Consider the following 19,682-nt stretch of genomic DNA (forward strand, 5'->3'; position numbering starts at 1 on the left):
CCACTCAACTGGGCCAACTGCTTAATCAAAGCACTCCTCATCCCGATAACATATCAGCGCAATGGCAAAGCATTGCCCACTCCATGCAAACAGCCGCAAAATCCATACTTGGATACCAGAGACCTCCACCAAGGAATCCATGGTATGACCAGGAGTGTCGTGCTGCTACCGAAGAGAAAAATGAAGCATATAGGGCTATTTACAATCAGTAGTAACGCGTAGCGCACGAGAGAGATATCGGGAGAAAAGGAGAGAAGAGAAACGTCTTTTCCTCAAAAAAAAAATAGAAAAATGGAAAAGCGGGAGTGAGAAAAAGTCGAGATGTACAGGAGCCAGAATGAAGACCGAAAATTCTACCAAAGAGTGAAACATCAAACAGATGGCTTTGGTACAGGCACATCCTCCTGTAGAGACCAGCAAGGTAATCTGGTAACAGATGCAGATAGCGTGCTCAGGATATGGAAGGAACATTTCTCCAATCTGCTGGTATCCAATAGTAGCTATGACGATGAAACCACGGATCCAATCCCAGAAGATGGTATAGAATGTATATAACCCGGCCAAGATGAGGTAAAAACAGCAATCAACCGGCTGAAGAATAATAAAGCAGCAGGAGCCGATGGCTTACCAACCGAGCTGTTTAAAACCGGAGGCGACGCGCTGAAAAGGTGTATGCATCAGCTAGTTAGCACCATCTGGCAGGAAAAACGAGTACCCAACGATTGGAACCTGAGCATCCTATGTCCCGTCCACAAGAAAGGAGACAAGACTGTATACTCTAACTATAGGGGCATACGTCTTCTCCCTATTGCCTATAAGATAGTGTCAGGGATATTGTGCGAACGACTAAAGCCAATGGTCAACGAAATAATTGGACCCTACCAATGTGGCTTTACACCTGGCAAGTCCACCATTGACCAGATTTTTACCCTGCGGAAAATCCTTGAAAAGACCCAAGAGATGCAGATCGACACATATCACCTTTTTGTCGATTATAAACAAGCCTTCGACAGCCCGCTGCGTTCAAAGGTATTCCAAGCCATGTCTGAATTTGGTATCCACGCAAAGCTCATCCGGGTTTGTAAAATGAATTTAACTGACACGAGGTCCTCAGTTAAAATTGGAAAGAACCTCTCCGAACAGTTCAGTACCAAAAGAGGTTTCAGACAAGGAGACAGCCTTCGTGTGACCTCTTCAGCATCCTGCTAGAAAAGGTTATACGAGAGGCAAACGTCAAAAGAAGTGGCACAATCTACACCAATAGTCACATGTTACTTGCTTATGCTGATGACATAGACATCATAGGACGATCAGTAAAGGAAGTAACTGTTACATTTAGGAAGGTCGAAGGAGAATCTGCGAAAGTGGGTCTGGCGGTAAACGGCGAAAAGACCAAATTGATGGTATCGACGCGCAAAGCGTCCATAGAGCTCGGACCAACTGTGGAAGTTCGTACCTATAATTTTGAGGTAGTTAAAGACTTTGTCTACCTCGGCACTGCCATAAACACAACAAACAACATCAGTTGTGAAATAAGAAGAATCAATCCTACAAAGAGAGAACTTGTGATGTTCACTAGAAAACGTAAGCTCGGCGATTTTGTGCTACCCATACTGGATCGAGTTCAACTTCCGCTCTCGCCATAATCTAAATATCTGGGTACAATCTTGGACTGTCAGCTACGATGGAAAAGGACCTTTGAGAAAAGGGTGAAGAGAGGATTAATAGCACTCTATTCGTACAAGAATTCTATTGGGGAAAAACTGGGGACTACCCATCGATTATAAACTGGTTGTATAACAAAAGGTGTAAAGATCAGCCTCGATTCTAATAACTGGAGCAAGCTGCTCTGAACGCCGTGCTGAACCTACGGCATTTGGGTCTTGGCATTGTCAGACAGCACGTAGTGGTGCTCTAAGCCTGTATGAACAAAATCTTTGGCGCAATTGTACCTATGGGCATGGATGTATTTTGAACTCAGAGACTCTATATATCACCAGTCTTGAGATTTGAAGATGTAGATGTCATTATCCCCAGTGGAGACGACTGAAATCCCTCTGGACGGTCTGGCTTCTTATACAGACGGTTCCAAGATGGAAGAAGGTACCAGGGCTATCGTCTACTGTGAAAGACTAGGTCTTGAATACTCTTACATGTTGGATAAAGACAGTAGTGTAATCCAAGTTGAAATTTTCGCGATCAAGAAGGCTGCAGAATTGATAAGTCTTTATGGATTATCAAGGGGCCCATAGAGCCATTAAATCTTTCAACATCAATTCTAAGGCCGTCCTTGAGTGTAGAGCTGCCTTGGAAAACTGACAAATAGTTTCCGATTATGGTGGGTACCAGGACACTGTGACTTTATAGGAAACGAACAAGCAGATGAACTGTCTAGACGAGAATCGCAATCAACAGGTCGAGCAACCGCTGACTCTATCAAACCACACATATGTCACCTATTCCGGAAAAATGAGATGTTCTTTGATGAAAAAGCCAGAATTATTATGGCATAATGAACTCTGTCAACCAATAGAACAAATTCACTCTTGAATCTGAGTAAATCTGAAATAAGAGTAATGACGAGAGTCATTACTGGAAACTCAAATGGAACGGTGACGGTGTTGATTACTGCAGACTCTGTGAGGACGACGAAGAAACGGAGACAATCTGAAGTGGCTGGGACAACACAACCCGAACGCGTAAACCGTATATCCGACAACATTACCCAAAAAATTCTTAATTAAATTTAAAAATTCTTAATTAAATTTACTAATTTTTTTTATAAATATTTTTTTTCTTTTATCGCCTTTTCTTTTCCCGCACTCTTGTTTCTTCTCCTTTACATCTCCTACAGGTTTCTTTCACCACAACTCTACCTCTTCCTCTAGCGTTTTGGATGACCACAATAGACCGGAAGGTCTCCGAGTGACGCAATCAAACTTAGTTGCTGCACATTTCTTTTTAAAATTAGGGATCCGTTCAAAAGACATTTAAAACCAATACTTTTGATAGTTTTTATACCCTCAGCCTTTAGCTCATGTAGACATACCATCATACACTTTTATACTATGACGATGTGCCTCATCGATATAATGGTTTAAGACCCTAAGTATATTTGGACGAAATCCGTTTCAGATAATAGGCCTGTAAGATAACTTCGCAAGTACACACTTGCAATTGCTTCTCATTTCTCGTTTACAGAACAAGTTCGTTATCGAACAGCATTTTGTAAAAGTTTGTACCAATTGGAGTCGATTTAGCCATGTCTGGCAGTCTGTCTGGCTGGAGCGCAAAATTTAGTTTTCCTAATATTTCCTCGAAATTTAGATCAAGTTCGAAGATGAGCCATAGCGCTCCATTCCTTCGGGTACATCCCCGACAAAAATTCAAAATTTTTTGTTAAAATTGTGCGCACTCTCGAAAGGAAAACCAGTAGTGGGATTCTCTACCTCAGTGACTTTTACTTGTTCCCAAATCACTTTCTGAGTCGATTTATGCATGTCCGTCCGTCCGTTCGTCCGTTCGCAACGTACAGGTCGCATTTGTTGTTCGATTTGTCTGAAAATTGGGGAAGATTATTTTTTTAACCTAATGAAGAACGCTATTGCTTATGGTGAAAATGGGTTCAGATTTGGATATAGCTCCCATATATATTTTCGGCCGATTTGAGGTATTTCATGGACCAAACACGCTGTATCTGTCCTATTTTCATGAAATTTGGAATGTATTACGGAATTAGGTCTATAGATAAATGTGCAAAATTATATTGAAATCGGTTTAGATTTGGATATAGCTCCCATATAAATTTTCGGCCGATTTTTGGCATTTGGTACACGAAAGACGTTATATATGTCCGATCTCAATGAATTTTGGAATGTGTGACAGAATTTGGTCTTGAAATAAGTGTGCCAAATTATATCAAAATCGTTTCAGATTTGGATAAAGCTCCCATATATATTTTTGGCCGATTTTTGGTATTTGGTACACGAAACACGTTATATATGTCCGATCTCAATGAAATTTGGAGTGTGTCACAGAATTTGGTCTAGAAATAAGTGTGCCAAATTTTACCGAAATCGGTTCGGATTTGGATATAGCTCTCATATATATTTTCGCCCGATTTAAGGTATCTGATGCACCAAAGACGCTATATATGTCTAATTTTGATGAAATTTGGAATGTGTGACGGTGTTTGGTCTAAAAATATATGTGCCAAATTATATCGTAATCTGTTCACATTTGAATTTAGCTCCCATATATATTTTACCTTTTCACAGTGGTGTAGGGTATCATATAGTCGGCCCCGCCCGACTTTGATCCTTTCCTTACTGGTATCTTTTGTTTTTTAAGGACGTGGGTTTAAACCAAGGCTGTTCAAAGTGCACACTTCTACTGTCGGTGTGTGTCAATATGCTCTCTCACATAATTAAAAAAGAGAGCTTTTGTTTTTGAAATGAAAATTTTCAATACACACATTTTTCCCTTACACAAGACAACCCAACAAACCAACATTTCTTGAACAAAACATCATATTTAAATTATAAATTCTTGTGTAGCCACTAGAGAATAAACGCAACTTGATTCTCTTGAAAATTATGAATGTGTATGCTAATTATTAGCTTATCCGTGTAATTGTAGAATGTATTTTTACGAATTGTCTTTCGTACATTTTATAAAATCAGACTGAACGGTGTGTTGGGAAACTATCAAAATGTTTGTGCTTCAAAACCAACACAATAACAAAATGTGTTTGTATGTGTGTGAGCAGGCCTAGTTTAAACCCCAGCCTGGCTCACCTGATTTTATTTGTTTTGCAGATGTGCAGTTTAGGTACATGTTTAGGATAGTTTTAAAATTTGTACAACAGGTGGTCCTCGTGGCTCATATTACGACACTATAATTTCTATAGGGGGTGTAGAAACCCTACGGCCAGCAAATATAGCTCTTAAAGTAAGTCCTCGAGTTTGTCCAATCTTCGCATATCATGATCGTTTTTTCAAACTTACATCAAATTCGAAGATGGACTATATCGGTCCACACATTCCGGTTTGATTTTGTTCACTGTACGGAGGCTCGCGGTCGCCATCTTTTTGGTACATGAAGAACATTACTACTATTCTATGAGGATGACACTTAATTATTCGATTAAGTATTTAATATCAGAGGGAGACGAAAATTGCATTCCAAAAAAGGTCCTGATCGGTTTTAAAATAAGTTTTAGAATTTGTATTGGTCCCGCTAAATCCCAAGTGGGCAGTAATCATCCATTGGTATCACATGGGAAACTGTATTTAACATCCGTTTGAGGTAGTGAACTAACATCCGACACCAGCAACCCGATCAATATCCTTTATTCCTATCTTATTTAGAAAGGAACAGTATTTAATGGTCTGTCCTCCAAGACGAGGGCAGACCAAAATGTAAATGTAATTTTTTTTCTTTTCTCTCGCTATTCGATGCCGTGTTGAAAAACAATTTCGGTGAGTTGTGGTGTTTGTATGACATGCTGCCTTCATCTTTGTTTTTGTGTGTATGTATACCAACAATGAGAGTCTTGTTTTTATTTGTTTCTGTTTTGTTTCATTCTCCTTCTTTATTTCATTCTCCTTTCCTTTTCATGTTTGTTAAGGAGTTTAATTATTCCTTATGTTGTGGTGGCTGCTTGTGGCTTGTTGTTTGTCTTTGTTGTCAGCTAAAGTAGCAAACCATTTATTGCGTTCATCAATGCTCGTAATATTATACGCGATATTTATATCAAAGTTGTGTTGAAAGTGTATATGAGAAGCATATACACTCAAATGAAAAAATGTAGTATCTGGTTTTCAGGGCTGACAATACGTTTTGTAAAAAATTTAGATTATGATTGTTCCTACAATCGGTATTGTTAACGATTTTTACAATATTGCGGAAATTCTAAAGTTGTTTTTGTTTTCTACGTTCGGAACAAAAGATGGTATTTTTGTTGGGGAGATACCCAAAGGATTGGAATGATAAAGTCCGTGTTTGAGCTTGATCTAAGTTTAGACAAAATATTACGATATGTAAATTTAATATCATTTAATAAATCGACCCCAAATTGTCTGAACCCGACATCCTCGAAGCATACTTATGGTCCACAAACCATTACTTCGATTTGAATAAGTGCAAAAAAATCAACTGTCAATCCTCCCAAATTATTCCTCATGAAATCGACAATCAGACCATAAGAAATCCGCGATCATGTTTATTTCTTTAATAAATTCACGATCATTCCTCAGCAAATTGTCTTGAACATTTTGAAAAACGATCATTGCCCAGAAAATATTCTTGAAAGAAGTCTACGTTGATTGCTCAGAAAATATCCTTAATGGAATCCACGTTAAACAAGTAAAAAAGTATCAGTCGCTTTGCTTTGCCGACAGAGATATACCCTCAGCCTATGTGAATTGGGACTTTCATCTACGGACAGATCGAGTGTATTTAGGGTCATTTCAGAATTTTGTGGCCCTTTTTGGACGTTTGAATTTGCCGACAAAAATGTGAAGTTAAATTAAGAGTTATTGTGCTCTCAAGCTACTACATATGGTGCCATAGGGGTCTTTACAACTTTCGGGCTGTTTCCCAAGAAGTATGGACTTGTCACAGAAAAAACTTTTACCGTCGTAATTGAGAAAGCGATTGCATGTTGCTTCAACAGAAATCAAAGTTAGTCAAGAGCACGTCAAGTTGTTACAACAAAAATCAAAACGATTCGTCAGCAGGTCCTAAACTGAACTTGTTCAAAATTTTGTGTGGGAGGTATGTACCTGAAGGCGTGGACCGATTGAGTCCACATTGGAACCTCATCTAAGTCTAGTAGAAATTGCACGGTGTGCAAAGTATGGACCAAATCGGTTACCCTCTTCAAGAGTTATAGTGCGCACAAATTTTTCGAACATTTTCGAATTTTTGTGGGGGAGGTACCGGAAGGAGGGGACCGATAAAACTCAACTTCAAACTTAAACTATGTTTGGACAAAATATTGCAAAAGCCAAATTTTTGGACCAAATCGGTTCATCCATTCGAGAGTTATCGTGCGCACCAGCCAGCCAGACGGACATTGCTAAATCGACTCCAAATTGTCTGAAACACATTTCGTCCAAACATTATTTCGATGAGGCACATTTTGCCCGTATGAAAGTGTATATACCCTCGTTAGCTTAAATGCTGAGAGTATAAAAAATAATTTCTTCAAAAATTTACTTAAATAACACTATGCAACACTGAAAATGCAAACAACTTATCGTATGCATTTTTTGAAAGTACATATTTAGACTATAAAAACCCTAGTAGGGTTTTGTCCTGTCAGATCCAGTTCGGATTGTATGGCCTCATCTAAACCGGGCTAAATCTACACTTTTTTCCATTTATCAGCCCTTTATCTCAGAAACGAATACGAATTTGGCCTTGCTGCCTTTAGCAATATTGTAGCCCTAAACTAGTAGAACTTATCTTTTGAGAAAACCGCATAAGAAAAACTCCATCTAGGGCATCAAAATCTATAAAATATAGAAAAATTTACATAATTGCTGAAATTCTGGTCAGTATCGGCTAAACTATTGAGAGTTGAACCAAGTAACCTTTTCCAAAAATCTTCCAAATAAAGTTCTCAACAATTCTTTAGAACATTCTGAAACCCTAAAATGCTTACTTCCTGTTGTTTAAGCGGTATTTTGCATCACACCTTTTACAACACGTATTTCAAACACAGTTCACATCAACAGTTTTTGCTCGCATTTCGGATTTCACGACATTATTGGCATTTTTATTAAATCGTCGTTGAAAAATGTACTGAAAACAACAGCATAGAGACATTTTACAACAATGACATGTTCTGAAGAGTTGTGTATAACATTCCAGGGAATATTTTTCCAAAAGAAAATATTCAGAGAAAATTAACGGTTTTGGAGATACGGTGCGAAATGTATAAAAATTGTGTATTTTTTGCATATATTTTGAAATTTGAGGCAATAAATGTAGTTTTTCGAGTTTATTATTTCTCCAAATATTTTATTCTTGTCCTAATCTTCAAATTTGCTTCAGAGGTCAGAAGAAGATTCGCATTGGTTTCAGAGATATAGCCCCGAATTTCTTTAAAAACTCAATATTTAACCATGTTTAGATGGGGCCATAAAATCCTAGCTGGATCTGACACAACAAAACCAAACTAGGGTTTCTTGTCGTTTGGGTCTGTACTTTCAAAAAATCCTGAGTACGAATTGTTTCCATAAGATCACCTTAAAAATGTTGCACAGTGTAATCGTTCCTTAATAATTCTCAGCAAGCCTCAAAAATGTCCCGCAATTCTTTAAGTGTTTCTCAGAAAATATTCCTTATGAAATCCATTATCAATCCTCAAGGAGTCAATAAAATGTCTATAATTTTTCTATACCAGGAGTTGCGTATTATGAACATTACATACATACATACATATGTTCCCACAACATCCCTGAAGGGACAAGGGAGACTTCTCTCATATCAATGAGTGCACGCCGATTCATATTGGCTCAATGGTATGGGACCTACTTTTTATTGCCGAGTCCGAACGGCGTGTCTTACGACACCACTTTTTAGAGAAGTTTTTCATGGCTTAAATACTCAGGAAATGTCGCCGGCATTACTGAGGGGGAATTTTGCCACCGTTGAAAATTTGATGTTGCTTGGCCTGGGATTCGAACCGCAGACCTTCTGAGTGCAAGGCGGACGTGCTAACCATTGCACCACGGTGGCCCCCACTTTTATGAACATTATGAACATTGGGCGTCACAATATTTCTACGTCATCACACGCTATAAACAGAAAAATGCTGACATCTTTTAGAAGGACTACATCTAGGACTTAGTTCCATATTAAGTACCACCATTTCTTAAAGAAATCTACGATCATGGATTGCCTAGAAAATATTCTTAAAAAAAATCCGCGACCATTCCTTTGAAAGCATTTTTAAATAAATTTGCCCACAAAGTATTCATCAAAAAATGTATCTCCAGTTTACGCTTCAAGCATTTTGTTCCATTTGTTCCTATTTTTTGTGAATTTCTTGGGCCTAAGATTCAGTAGGGTATTTAAAAAGAAGAGTACACCTTAGTCAGTCCATGAAATGCGCGAAAAATAATCGTAAATGGGGTGAACAAAATGCTTGGGGCGTGAAGTGAGAGGTGAAGTGTGCCTCAGAACATACCCGGATGATCATTCCTCGGGAAAATATTCTTAAAGAAATCCACGTTGATTCCTTAGAAAATATTTTTTAAGAAATCCACGTTGATTCCTTAGATTTTTTTAAAGAAATCCATGTTGATTCCTTAGAAAATATTCCAAAGAATTACACGTTGATTCATTAGAAAATAATCTTAAAGGGATCCACGTTGTTCCCTCAGAAAATATTCGTAAAGAAATTCACGTTAATTCCTCAGAAAATATCCTTGAAAATTCCAAGTTGATTCCTCGGAAAATATTCTTAAGAAATCCAAGTTGATACCTCAGAAAATATTCTTAAAGGAATCCAAGTTGATACCTCAGAAAATATTTTTAAAGGAATCCAAGTTGATTCCTCAGAAATATTCATAAAGGAATCCAAATTGGTTTTTCAGAAAATCCAAGTCGATTCCTCTGAATATATTCTTAAAAAATCCACGTTGATTCCTCAGAAAAATGCTTAAGAATTCCAAATTGATTCTTCAGAAGATCCACGATGAGTCCTCGGAAAATATTCTTAAGAAATCCACGTTGATACCTCGGGAAATATTCTTAAGAAATCCAAATCGATATTTCGATAATCCACGTTGTTTCTTCAGAATATCCACGCTGGCTCCTCGATGATTACTCGAAAATCCACGTTGATTCATCGGAAAATATTCCTAAGAAATCAAATTGATTCTTCGAAAATCCACGTTGATTCCTCGGAAGATACTCTTCCGAAATCCACGTTGATTCCTCGGAAAATATTCTTAAGAAATGCACCTTGAATCCTCGTAAAATAATCTTAAGAAATCACGTTGATTCCTCGGGAAATATTCTTAAGAAATCCAAATTGATTCTTCGAAAATCCACGTTGTTTCTTCAGAATATCTACGCTGGATCTTCGGAAATTTTTCCTAAGGAATCCAAATTGATTCTTCGAAAATTTTTCCTAAGGAATCCAAATTGATTCTTCGGAAATTTTTCTTAAGGAATCCAAATTGATTCTTCGGAAATTTTTCCTAAGGAATCCAAATTGATTCTTCGGAAATTTTTCTTAAGGAATCCAAATTGATTCTTCGGAAATTTTTCCTAAGGAATCCAAATTGATTCTTCGGAAATTTTTCCTAAGGAATTCAAATTGATTCTTCGGAAATCCACTTTGATTCCTCGGAATATATTCTTAAGAAATCCACGTTGATTCCTCAGAAAATATTCTTAAGAAATCCACGTTGATTCCTCGGAAAATATTCTTAAGAAATCCACGTTGATTCCTCAGAAAATATTCTTAAGAAATCCACGTTGATTCCTCGGAAAATATTCTTAAGAAATCAACGTTGATTCCTCGGAAAATATTTTTAAGAAATCCACGTTGATTCCTTAGAAAATATTTTTAAAGAAATCCAAGTTGATTCTTTAGAAAATATTTTTTTAAGAAATCCACGTTGATTCCTTAGAAAATATTTTTTAAGAAATCCACGTTGTTTCCTCAGAAAATATTCCAAAGAAATACAAGTTGATTCATAAGAAATTAATCTTAAAGGGATCCACGTTGTTCCCTCTGAAAATATTCTTAAAGAAATACACGTTAATTCCTCAGAAAATATCCTTTAAAATTCCAAGTTGATTTCTCGGAAAATATTCTTAAGAAATCAACGTTGATTCCTCGGGAAATATTCATAAGAAAACCAAATTGAGATTTCGATAATCCACGTTGTTTCTTCAGAATATCTACGCTGGCTCCTCGGAAAATATTCCTAAGGAATCTAAATTGATTACTCGAAAATCCACGTTGATTCATCGGAAAATATTCCCAAGAAATCAAATTGATTCTTCGAAAATCCACGTTGATTCCTCGGAAGATATTCTTTCGAAACCAACGTTGGTTCCTCGGAAAATATTCTTAAGAAACCCACGTTGAATCCTCGTAAAATAATCTTAAGAAATCACGTTGATTCCTCGGGTAATATTCTTAGGAAATCCAAATTGATTCTTCGAAAATCCATGTTGTTTCCTCAGAATATCTACGCTGGTTCCTCGGAACTTTTTCCTAAGGAATCTAAATTGATTCTTCGGAAATTTTTCCTAAGGAATCCAAATTGATTTTTCGGAAATCCACGTTGATTCCTCGGAATATATTCTTAAGAAATCCACGTTGATTCTTCAGAAAATATTCTTAAGAAATCCACGTTGATTCCTTGGAAAATATTTTTTAAGAAATCCACGTTGATTCCTCAGAAAATATTCCAAAGAAATATACGTTGATTCATAAGAAAACAATCTTAAAGGGTTCCACGCAGATTCCCCAAAATATTCTTAAAGTAATCCTCGTTGATTATTTCTGGCAAATTCTACTTTGAAGAAGCCCATTTCATTTGAGATTGCGTATGATGAACATTTGGAGCGACACTACTTATACGCCACAATGCGCTATAAAGAAAAAAAAATGCCGAAAACTAAATTCTAAATTAAATACATACTGCTCTTTCTGAAAGAGATCCACGATAATTGCTAGCAAATATTCTTCAAGATGGATATTTTACCGGAATTTCAGCATATTAGAAAATACGATGGACACTCTTTGCAGCATGCTTTCACATCAAGACATGCACACAAACAATATTTGCATTTACATACCAAGGAATATGTGGATTTAGTACAGTTTGTGTGAATGTAGTGGTTGGGGATCGATAGGGATTAAAAAAATGCATGATTTCCTAACTCAAAAAATGCCAATTGTAAAAAATAAAAAAACAAAAGATTTTCTTTTTTTTAAACTAAAACAATATAATTTTATTTATAATAAAATTAAAATATTAAACTAGGATATTTTTGTTTTCTTTCTAGGTATTTTGCAAAGTAAATATTTACAATAATTGCAATAAATTATGTAAATATTTTGTTGTAGTTTGTTTTTCTTTTCCTTTCTATTTCTATAAGAAGAATAAACATAATAATGCACTGCAAAATACAAATGAATGAAATGAATGAAACAAAAAGTGACTGTTTTGTTTGTTTGTGTGTAGTTGAATTCAATTCATTTCAAATTTGTATTTCTAATTTGTATTAAAAGTAATTTCGATCACAACAAAAAATTGATAATTATTAAAACATAAAATAATTAATAAAATTAAATGACTACTTAAAATGTACACACATAAAAGAGACACATCATCATCATCTCAAAGGCTAAAATACATAATAATTAAACAAAAAAAGGGGAGGAGGTGGTAATAATAAGGCAGAATAGAGAAAAGGGAAATTTTTGTTAATTTTTTGGAAATTAATTTTGTTGGAAGTGTAAGAGAAAAGAGAGAGAGAGTTGTTCTGTTAATTATTTTTTTGCTAAAAGAAAATCTTTTAAGGGCAGAGAAAATGGTCTAGTTGGTAGTAGTAGTAGTAAAAACAGTAAATTAAAATTAAAATAACAAACTAAAAATAAAATAGAAGGAGAAAAGTGGTGTAAAGGGAAGGAGGCTTCTTAAAACTTAACATAATACTGAGCAAACAAAATGATTTGTTAAGAGCTTAAGCTTTTTTTTGCAAAAAGAAAGAATGTTTAAAGAAGAAAAATGAGGTGTTAAGTAATAAAAAGTGTAAGGAAGAGAGTGAGAGAGAGAGGGGGCATAACAAGAAGGCAATTCAAGGTATTAGGGTGTTGCGAAATAAAAATTTACTATTTTCACTACTGTTTTTAGAACATGCAAAGATTTTATTTCAAATTGTTTTGGGTGTTAGTAGAGTAATAGTTTAGTTTTTTACTTGGCAGAAAATCATATTTTCGTTACAAAAAAATTAATTTTCTGTGTCTTTTTTTTCAAAAAGTGTTAGTGTTTTGTTTTTTTTTCTATAATTTGTGTTTCATTTTTTTGTCTATTTTAAGGAAGGAATGTTCGTTTTTTTCTTATGGGAAAAAATCCCAGACAAGTTTCAAGGCATTTTTTTTTTCTTTTCATATTTATGCATTTTATGTACAAATTATTGAAACTGAAACTTGCCGTTAAGTTGCGTACAATTGTTACAGTACGTCTTGTTTGGTTTTTCTTTTTTTTTCATTATAAAATGTTTTGTTTACAATTTTGTTTTTAACTATTGTTTTTGTATATTTTATAATGAAAAAAAAAATATTGCTTTTTGTTAACAAAACTTAACAAACTTTAAAAGCTTGCTGTTGTGTAAATATTGCATCAAATGTTTAGCGGATTTTGAGCTTTAAAGCTTTAAACAGCTTTTTTCTCTCTAGTTGTAGGTATTCTTTTGTCTATATTATTACATTGTATGTAAGTATATAATTTGTGTATTTGTTTGTGTTTTTTTTTGTTTCTTTAACGTAAGTAGTTTGAAAGCTTTCAAAGTTTCTTTTTTCTTTCTTTAAAAAGACAACAACAACAGAAAAATAACTTAGAAATGTGTTACTACAATATCTTCTTCGAGATCATCCAATTCATCGTCGGTTTCTTCAACTTCGGCTGTGCCATTGATATTTGATTCGGCCACAGCTTTAGCGGCAGCTTCCTTCTCCTTTTCGGCAGCTTCAGCTTTTTCTTGCTTCTTGATCTTGCGTTGCTGTAAAAAAGAAAATTACAATAATTATTGATATGTTAAAATTTTGAGTTTTTTTTTAACAAAAGATCCAGTGGGTAATATTTTAAAAAAATTCAATTTGATTCCTAAAAAATATTTGTAAAAAGTCGACATTGACTCCTCAGAAAATATTCTTAAAGGAATCTCCTTTTTGGTTCCTCGGAAAATATTCCTATGCAATCCAAATTGATTCTTCGAACATCCCCGTTGATTCATCGGAAGATATTCTTCCGAAATCCACGTTGATTTCTTGGAAAATATTCTTCCGAAATCCACGTTGAATCCTCGTAAAATAACCTTAATAAATCCACGTTGATTCCTCGGGAAATATTCTTAAGAAATCCAAATTTATTCTTCGAAAATCCACGTTGTTTCTTCAGAATATCTACGCTGGTTCCTCGGAAAATATTCCTAATGAATCCAAATTGATTCCTCGAAAATCCACGTTGATTCATCAGAAAATATTCGTAAGAAATCCAAATTGATTCCTCTGAAAATATTCTTAAGAAACCCACATTGAATCCTCGTTAAATAATCTTAAGAAATCCACGTTGATTCCTAGGGAAATATTCTAAGGAAACCCAAATTGATTCTTCTAAAATCCACGTTGTTTCTTCAGAATATCTACGCTGGCTCCTCGTTGATTTCTCGGAAGATATTCTTCCGAAATCCACGTTGTTTTCTTGGAAAATATTCTTCCGAAATCCACGTTGAATCCTCGTAAAATAACCCTAAGAAATCCACGTTGATTCCTCGGGAAATATTCTTAAGAAATCCAAATTTATTCTTCGAAAATCCACGTTGTTTCTTCAGAATATCTACGCTGGTTCCTCGGAAAATATTCCTAATGAATCCAAATTGATTCCTCGAAAATCCACGTTGATTCATCAGAAAATATTCGTAAGAAATCCAAATTGATTCCTCTGAAAATATTCTTAAGAAACCCACATTGTATCCTCGTTAAATAATCTTAAGAAATCCACCTTGATTCCTCGGGAAATATTCTAAGGAAACCCAAATTGATTCTTCTAAAATCCACGTTGTTTCTTCAGAGTATCTACGCTGGCTCCTCGGAAAATATTATTAAGGAATCCAAATTGATTACTCGAAAATCCACGCTGATTCATCGGAAAATATTCCTAAGAAATCAAATTGATTCTTCGAAAATCCACGTTGATTCCTCGGAAGATATTCTTCCGAAATCCACGTTGAATCCTCGTAAAATAATCTTAAGAAATCCACGCGGATTCCTCGGGAAATTTTCTTAAGAAATCCAAATTGATTTTTCGAATCAGAATATCTACGCTGGCTCCTCGGAAAATATTCCTAAGGAATCTAAATTGATTACTCGAAAATCCACGTTGATTCATCGGAAAATATTCCTATGAAATCAAATTAATTCTTCGAAAATCCACGTCGATTACTCGGTTGATATTCTTCCGAAATCCACGTTGATTCCTCGTAAAATAATCTTAAGAAATCCACGTTGATTTCTCGGGAAATATTCTTAAGAAATCCAAATTGATTGTTCGAAAATCCACGTTGTTTCATCGAAAAATATTCGTAAGAAATCCAAATTGATTGTTCGAAAATCCACGTTGTTTCATCGAAAAATATTCGTAAGAAATCCAAATTGATTCTTGGAAAATCCACGTTGATTCCTCGGAATATATTCTTCAAAAATCCACGTTGATTCCTCGGAAAATATTCTTAAGAAATCTACGTTGAATCCTCGTAAAATAATCTTAAGAAATCCACGTTGATTCCTCGGGAAATTTTCCTAAGGAAACCAAATTGATTTTTCGAATCAGAATATCTACGCTGGCTCCTCGGAAAATATTCCTAAGGAATCCAAATTGATTTTTTGAATCAGAATATCTACGCTGGCTCCTCGGAAAATATTCCTAATGAATCCAAATTGATTTTTCGAATCAGAATATCTACGCTGGCTCCTCGGAAAATATTCCTAAGAATTAAAATTGATTCTTCGAAAATCGACGTTGATTCCTCGGTAGATATTCTTCCGAAATCCACGTTGATTCCTCGGAAAATATTCTTAAGAAATCCAAGTTGATTCCTCGTAAAATAATCATAAGAAATCCACGTTGATTCCTCGGGAAATATTTTTAAGAAATCCAAATTGATTCTACGAAAATCCACGTTGTTTCGTTGTTGTTTGAAAATATTCGTAAGAAATCCAAATTTATTGTTGGAAAATCCACCTTGATTCCTCGAAAGATATTCTTCCGAAATCCTCGTTGATTCCTCGGAAAATATTCTTAAGAAATCTACGTTGAATCCTCGTAAAATAATCGTAAGAAATCCACGTTGATTCCTCGGGAAATTTTCTAAGGAATCCAAATTGATTTTTCGAATCAGAATATCTACGCTGGCTCCTCGGAAAATATTCCTAAAGAATCCAAATCGATTTTTCGAATCAGAATATCTACGCTGGCTCCTCGGAAAATATTCCTAAGGAATCTAAATGGATTACTCGAAAATCCACGTTGAATTATCGGAAAATTTTCCTAAGGAATCGAAACTGATTCTTCCGAAATCCACGTTGATTCCTCGGAAAATATTCTTAAGAAATCCGAGTTGATTCCTCGTAAAATAATCTTAAGAAATCCACGTTGATTCCTCGGTTATTTTTAAGAAATCCACGTTGATTCCTAAGAATATATTCCTAAAGGAATCCAAGTTGAATACACCATCCAATGGATCTCTCATTTAATAAAGAAATAAAATATACAACAAATTTTCCTCCAACTTACCTTTCTTCTGTACAAGATTTCAACGATAACATAACCGATGCAACCCAAAGTCAAAACAGCCAACAGAATGTACAACTTCATGCGAGCGCACAATGTTGTGGCATAAGCATAGGCAATAACAAAACCAGCTGATTCCCAGAGACGATAATTGGAGAAGGCAGCTTCCTTGTTACGTCTGAACAATAGACCATAGAGACCATTGATCTGCGTTTGCCACACGGCATCACCAACACCCCATAGACCGGACATGGCATAGAAGATCAATGGATTATCAGGACTTGGACGCCAGAACAGCTCAATTGTGATCAAAGTGAAATGGACAATAGCACCCAAAACAATGATGGGAGTACGGCCAATATATTTCATTACCGAACCGAAAAGAATCGAACAGATGGCATTGACAACACCAAAGCAAATCATCACAAAACCAATTTGATGGATACCCAAAGCACACGACACATAGGCCTGAGTGAAATCAGCACCAATGAAAGCCTGTTCCATACCAATGAAGACAGTGATGGGGATAAGCAATTGTTGATTGGGTTTCTTCATTTGACGGAAGGTGGCCGACAACAGCTCCATGCCAGACAATTCCTGGGCCGATTGGGAGCCCTTACGTTTTTCACCATAACGCTTAAGCGGATCCAAGAAGAAGGCTATAATAGCAACGGCGGCAACAATACATGACAAATAGATCATGCTGATTTCGAAAATTTCATGGTCTGGTGGACGTTCCAAGTTGGAATGTCCATTGCTGCCATGAACGCAAAAGTTGGCACCGCAGTATTGTAGGTCTTCTTCCGAAATGGTACTGTTATCACTACCACCGCTACCATGAGCACCGCTAGAGAGCACTGGAAGGAAAGAAATACAGAGAAGAGAAATTTGTTAGATGGAATAAGAGTTTTCGAAAAGATTTACTGAGAATGGGTGCTTGGGGCATTATTGAATGTTTGCTCTTATGTGTATGACTTCACTGAGTGAAGTTGGTTGCAAGTGAATTATATGTGTGGATTTCTTTGTTTATGAGTGAAGTTGGCTTCGAGTTAGTGAAGCTTATTTTATGTTTTCTTAACTTACCAAGACTTGAAATGAGATTGCCCCACAATTCAGCTGTTTGCCAGGCCAAAAAGAAGAAGCCAAAGAATCTTACAATAATAGCATCAATAGGCTGCTCAGTTATTTTGGCATACACCTGACCGACTTGTGTTAAATATGTGGCCTTGGATGCCCACATGGGAGCAGCACCCAAACCGACTAGAATACCAGCAGGAACCAATGTGTAAAATCTAAAAGGAAACACAGTATTAGAAATCTCCTCTAAGAAATGTATTTTATATTTCGAACTTACCTTGGGAACAACTGGAAGGCAATGTAGGGGGCATAGCACAACATGGAGAAGACCAAAGTCCATTTTACAGTTAGCTTACGAATAATTAATGTGGGCAGGAATATACAGGATACAACAAGTGCTGCATAAATTGAACTCAACGATATGGTACCCAGACCATCTGCAGCATTTATGGATGACTGTAAGTTAGCTGTACCCTGGGGGAGCAAAAAAAAAAGAAACAATTAGTTTGAGAGAAAATTTGTTGTCTATCGAAATAGGGGGACTTACCTGAAACGCTGTAAATTGCACCATAAAGGCAAATGAGATAATGCCAATATTTTTCAATATACGCCATTTTTCAGCAGGATTCAATATAACTTTCTCTCTCAATGATGCTGTGTCCGGTTCGAAACCTGGTTTTGGCTGCAAAAGAAAAAAAAAAAAAACAATTAATTTATGTTGTTGGGCTTTTTATGCAAACTTTTTCCATAAATCACCAGAGCAGAGATATTTAATCTCTTCTCTGGCAAGGTAAATAAAAAAAACTTAAATGCTAATTCTATTTTCTGAATATAAAACGATTCGACTTAAATTAACAAATGACGCTGCTGCCTGACATAATTAAATATTCAAAATAACTTTTAAAACCAGTCATTATTAGAAGATACATAGTTGAATGTAGTAAATTCAAAGTTTTTATTGTTTTTCTAAAATACAAAAATGTATTAATTTATTGCCAAATTGTTTATGCTGGATTTGAACAAACAAAACAAAAAAATCCCAAAATTTTATTAGCATAATCCCCAACCAGCACATCTGCTTTCGATAACTGCTGGACATTGAAATGTTTTTTATTGAAATTTCTCTCTATTAATCGCAATTTTTTCTTCTCTCTTTACAGATTTGCTGAGTAAGTAACCAACATCATTAGAGTAGATTCAAAGCAAGGGCAAAAAGGTTCCACAAAAAAAGGGAAATCCTTTAGAAGTCTCTGGCAGATCTATTTGTAATAATTATTCATCAAAAACCACCGATCCTAGTTCGCACAAGCTTTTGGCCACAATAAAGTGTTTCACGGAAACGAAATATAGCTGTAAGTTTTGGATATGCTGACATCGCAAGCGTTCACAAAATGTGCGTTAAAGTTCTGTCAACAATTTAAATTGCACCCATATCCGGAGCAAGGATATCATCTCTTGGGAAAGCACAAGAATTAAATCCCTAAATCGATACCAGCGCGGCCATCAGAAGAGCTAAAAACATTGAAATTCCGAGGCTTGCTTAGCTGAGCAAGATCTGTCAAAAAAAGATAGACACTGTCGATTATGCAGTTCTCGCAGTTGGGCGGCTAAGAATGGTTACGTAACTACACGGCAGGCTGGGACATGTGGAATTCAAAGGAAAGAAATAAAGTCCCTTGCTGCTTAAGTTCTACATCTCAAGTATTTCTCTCCCCCTTCAGACGACGCAAAACCAGTGACATTAACAGATGACAGCACAATTATGACAACTGAAGCGAACTGCCGGAATCTTCCTGAAAACCACAAATAGGTAAGAAGACAATTGTGTCCTTCAACAAGATACCTTCCAAAGGTGACGGACGTCGAAAGTTACCTGCCTAGAGTCTCCAGAACCATAGTGACCCAATTGAGAACAATTTTCAAGGCATACCAAACCAGAATTATTTCAGTTATTGATGAGAAGGATCACACAACTGAATGATCCGGGAATTGAGTATCTCATCAATGTTCTTAACCTGACGCTAGCAGCCATAATCGTGTCCCAAGTCTGGAAAA

The 19,682-nt window shown here is 35.8% G+C and overlaps 1 protein-coding gene across 5 annotated transcripts in view; it reads right to left on the minus strand.

The window, feature by feature from the left end:
* The window catches only part of LOC141398931 (UNC93-like protein), a 155,061-nt gene that overhangs the window by 3,582 nt on the left and 131,797 nt on the right, over positions 1-19,682 (minus strand). For 3 of the 5 annotated variants that reach the window (XM_073976744.1, XM_073976745.1, XM_073976746.1), the window contains 5 exons: positions 18,175-18,309; positions 17,905-18,101; positions 17,634-17,842; positions 16,554-17,407; positions 11,957-13,761 (listed from right to left, as the gene is read on the minus strand). In XM_073976744.1, coding sequence (XP_073832845.1) covers positions 13,597-13,761; positions 16,554-17,407; positions 17,634-17,842; positions 17,905-18,101; positions 18,175-18,309 — 1,560 coding nt within the window. In that variant the 3' untranslated portion in view covers positions 11,957-13,596. Of the gene's footprint in view, positions 1-11,956; positions 13,762-16,553; positions 17,408-17,633; positions 17,843-17,904; positions 18,102-18,174; positions 18,310-19,682 lie in introns of those variants that run through there. The other 2 variants (XM_073976747.1, XM_073976748.1) reach the window with 1 other exon arrangement.

The sequence above is a fragment of the Musca autumnalis genome, unplaced genomic scaffold, assembly GCF_047663935.1.
Source record: "Musca autumnalis isolate F117 unplaced genomic scaffold, ASM4766393v1 scaffold_3, whole genome shotgun sequence".
NCBI classification, from domain to species: Eukaryota; Metazoa; Arthropoda; class Insecta; order Diptera; family Muscidae; genus Musca; species Musca autumnalis.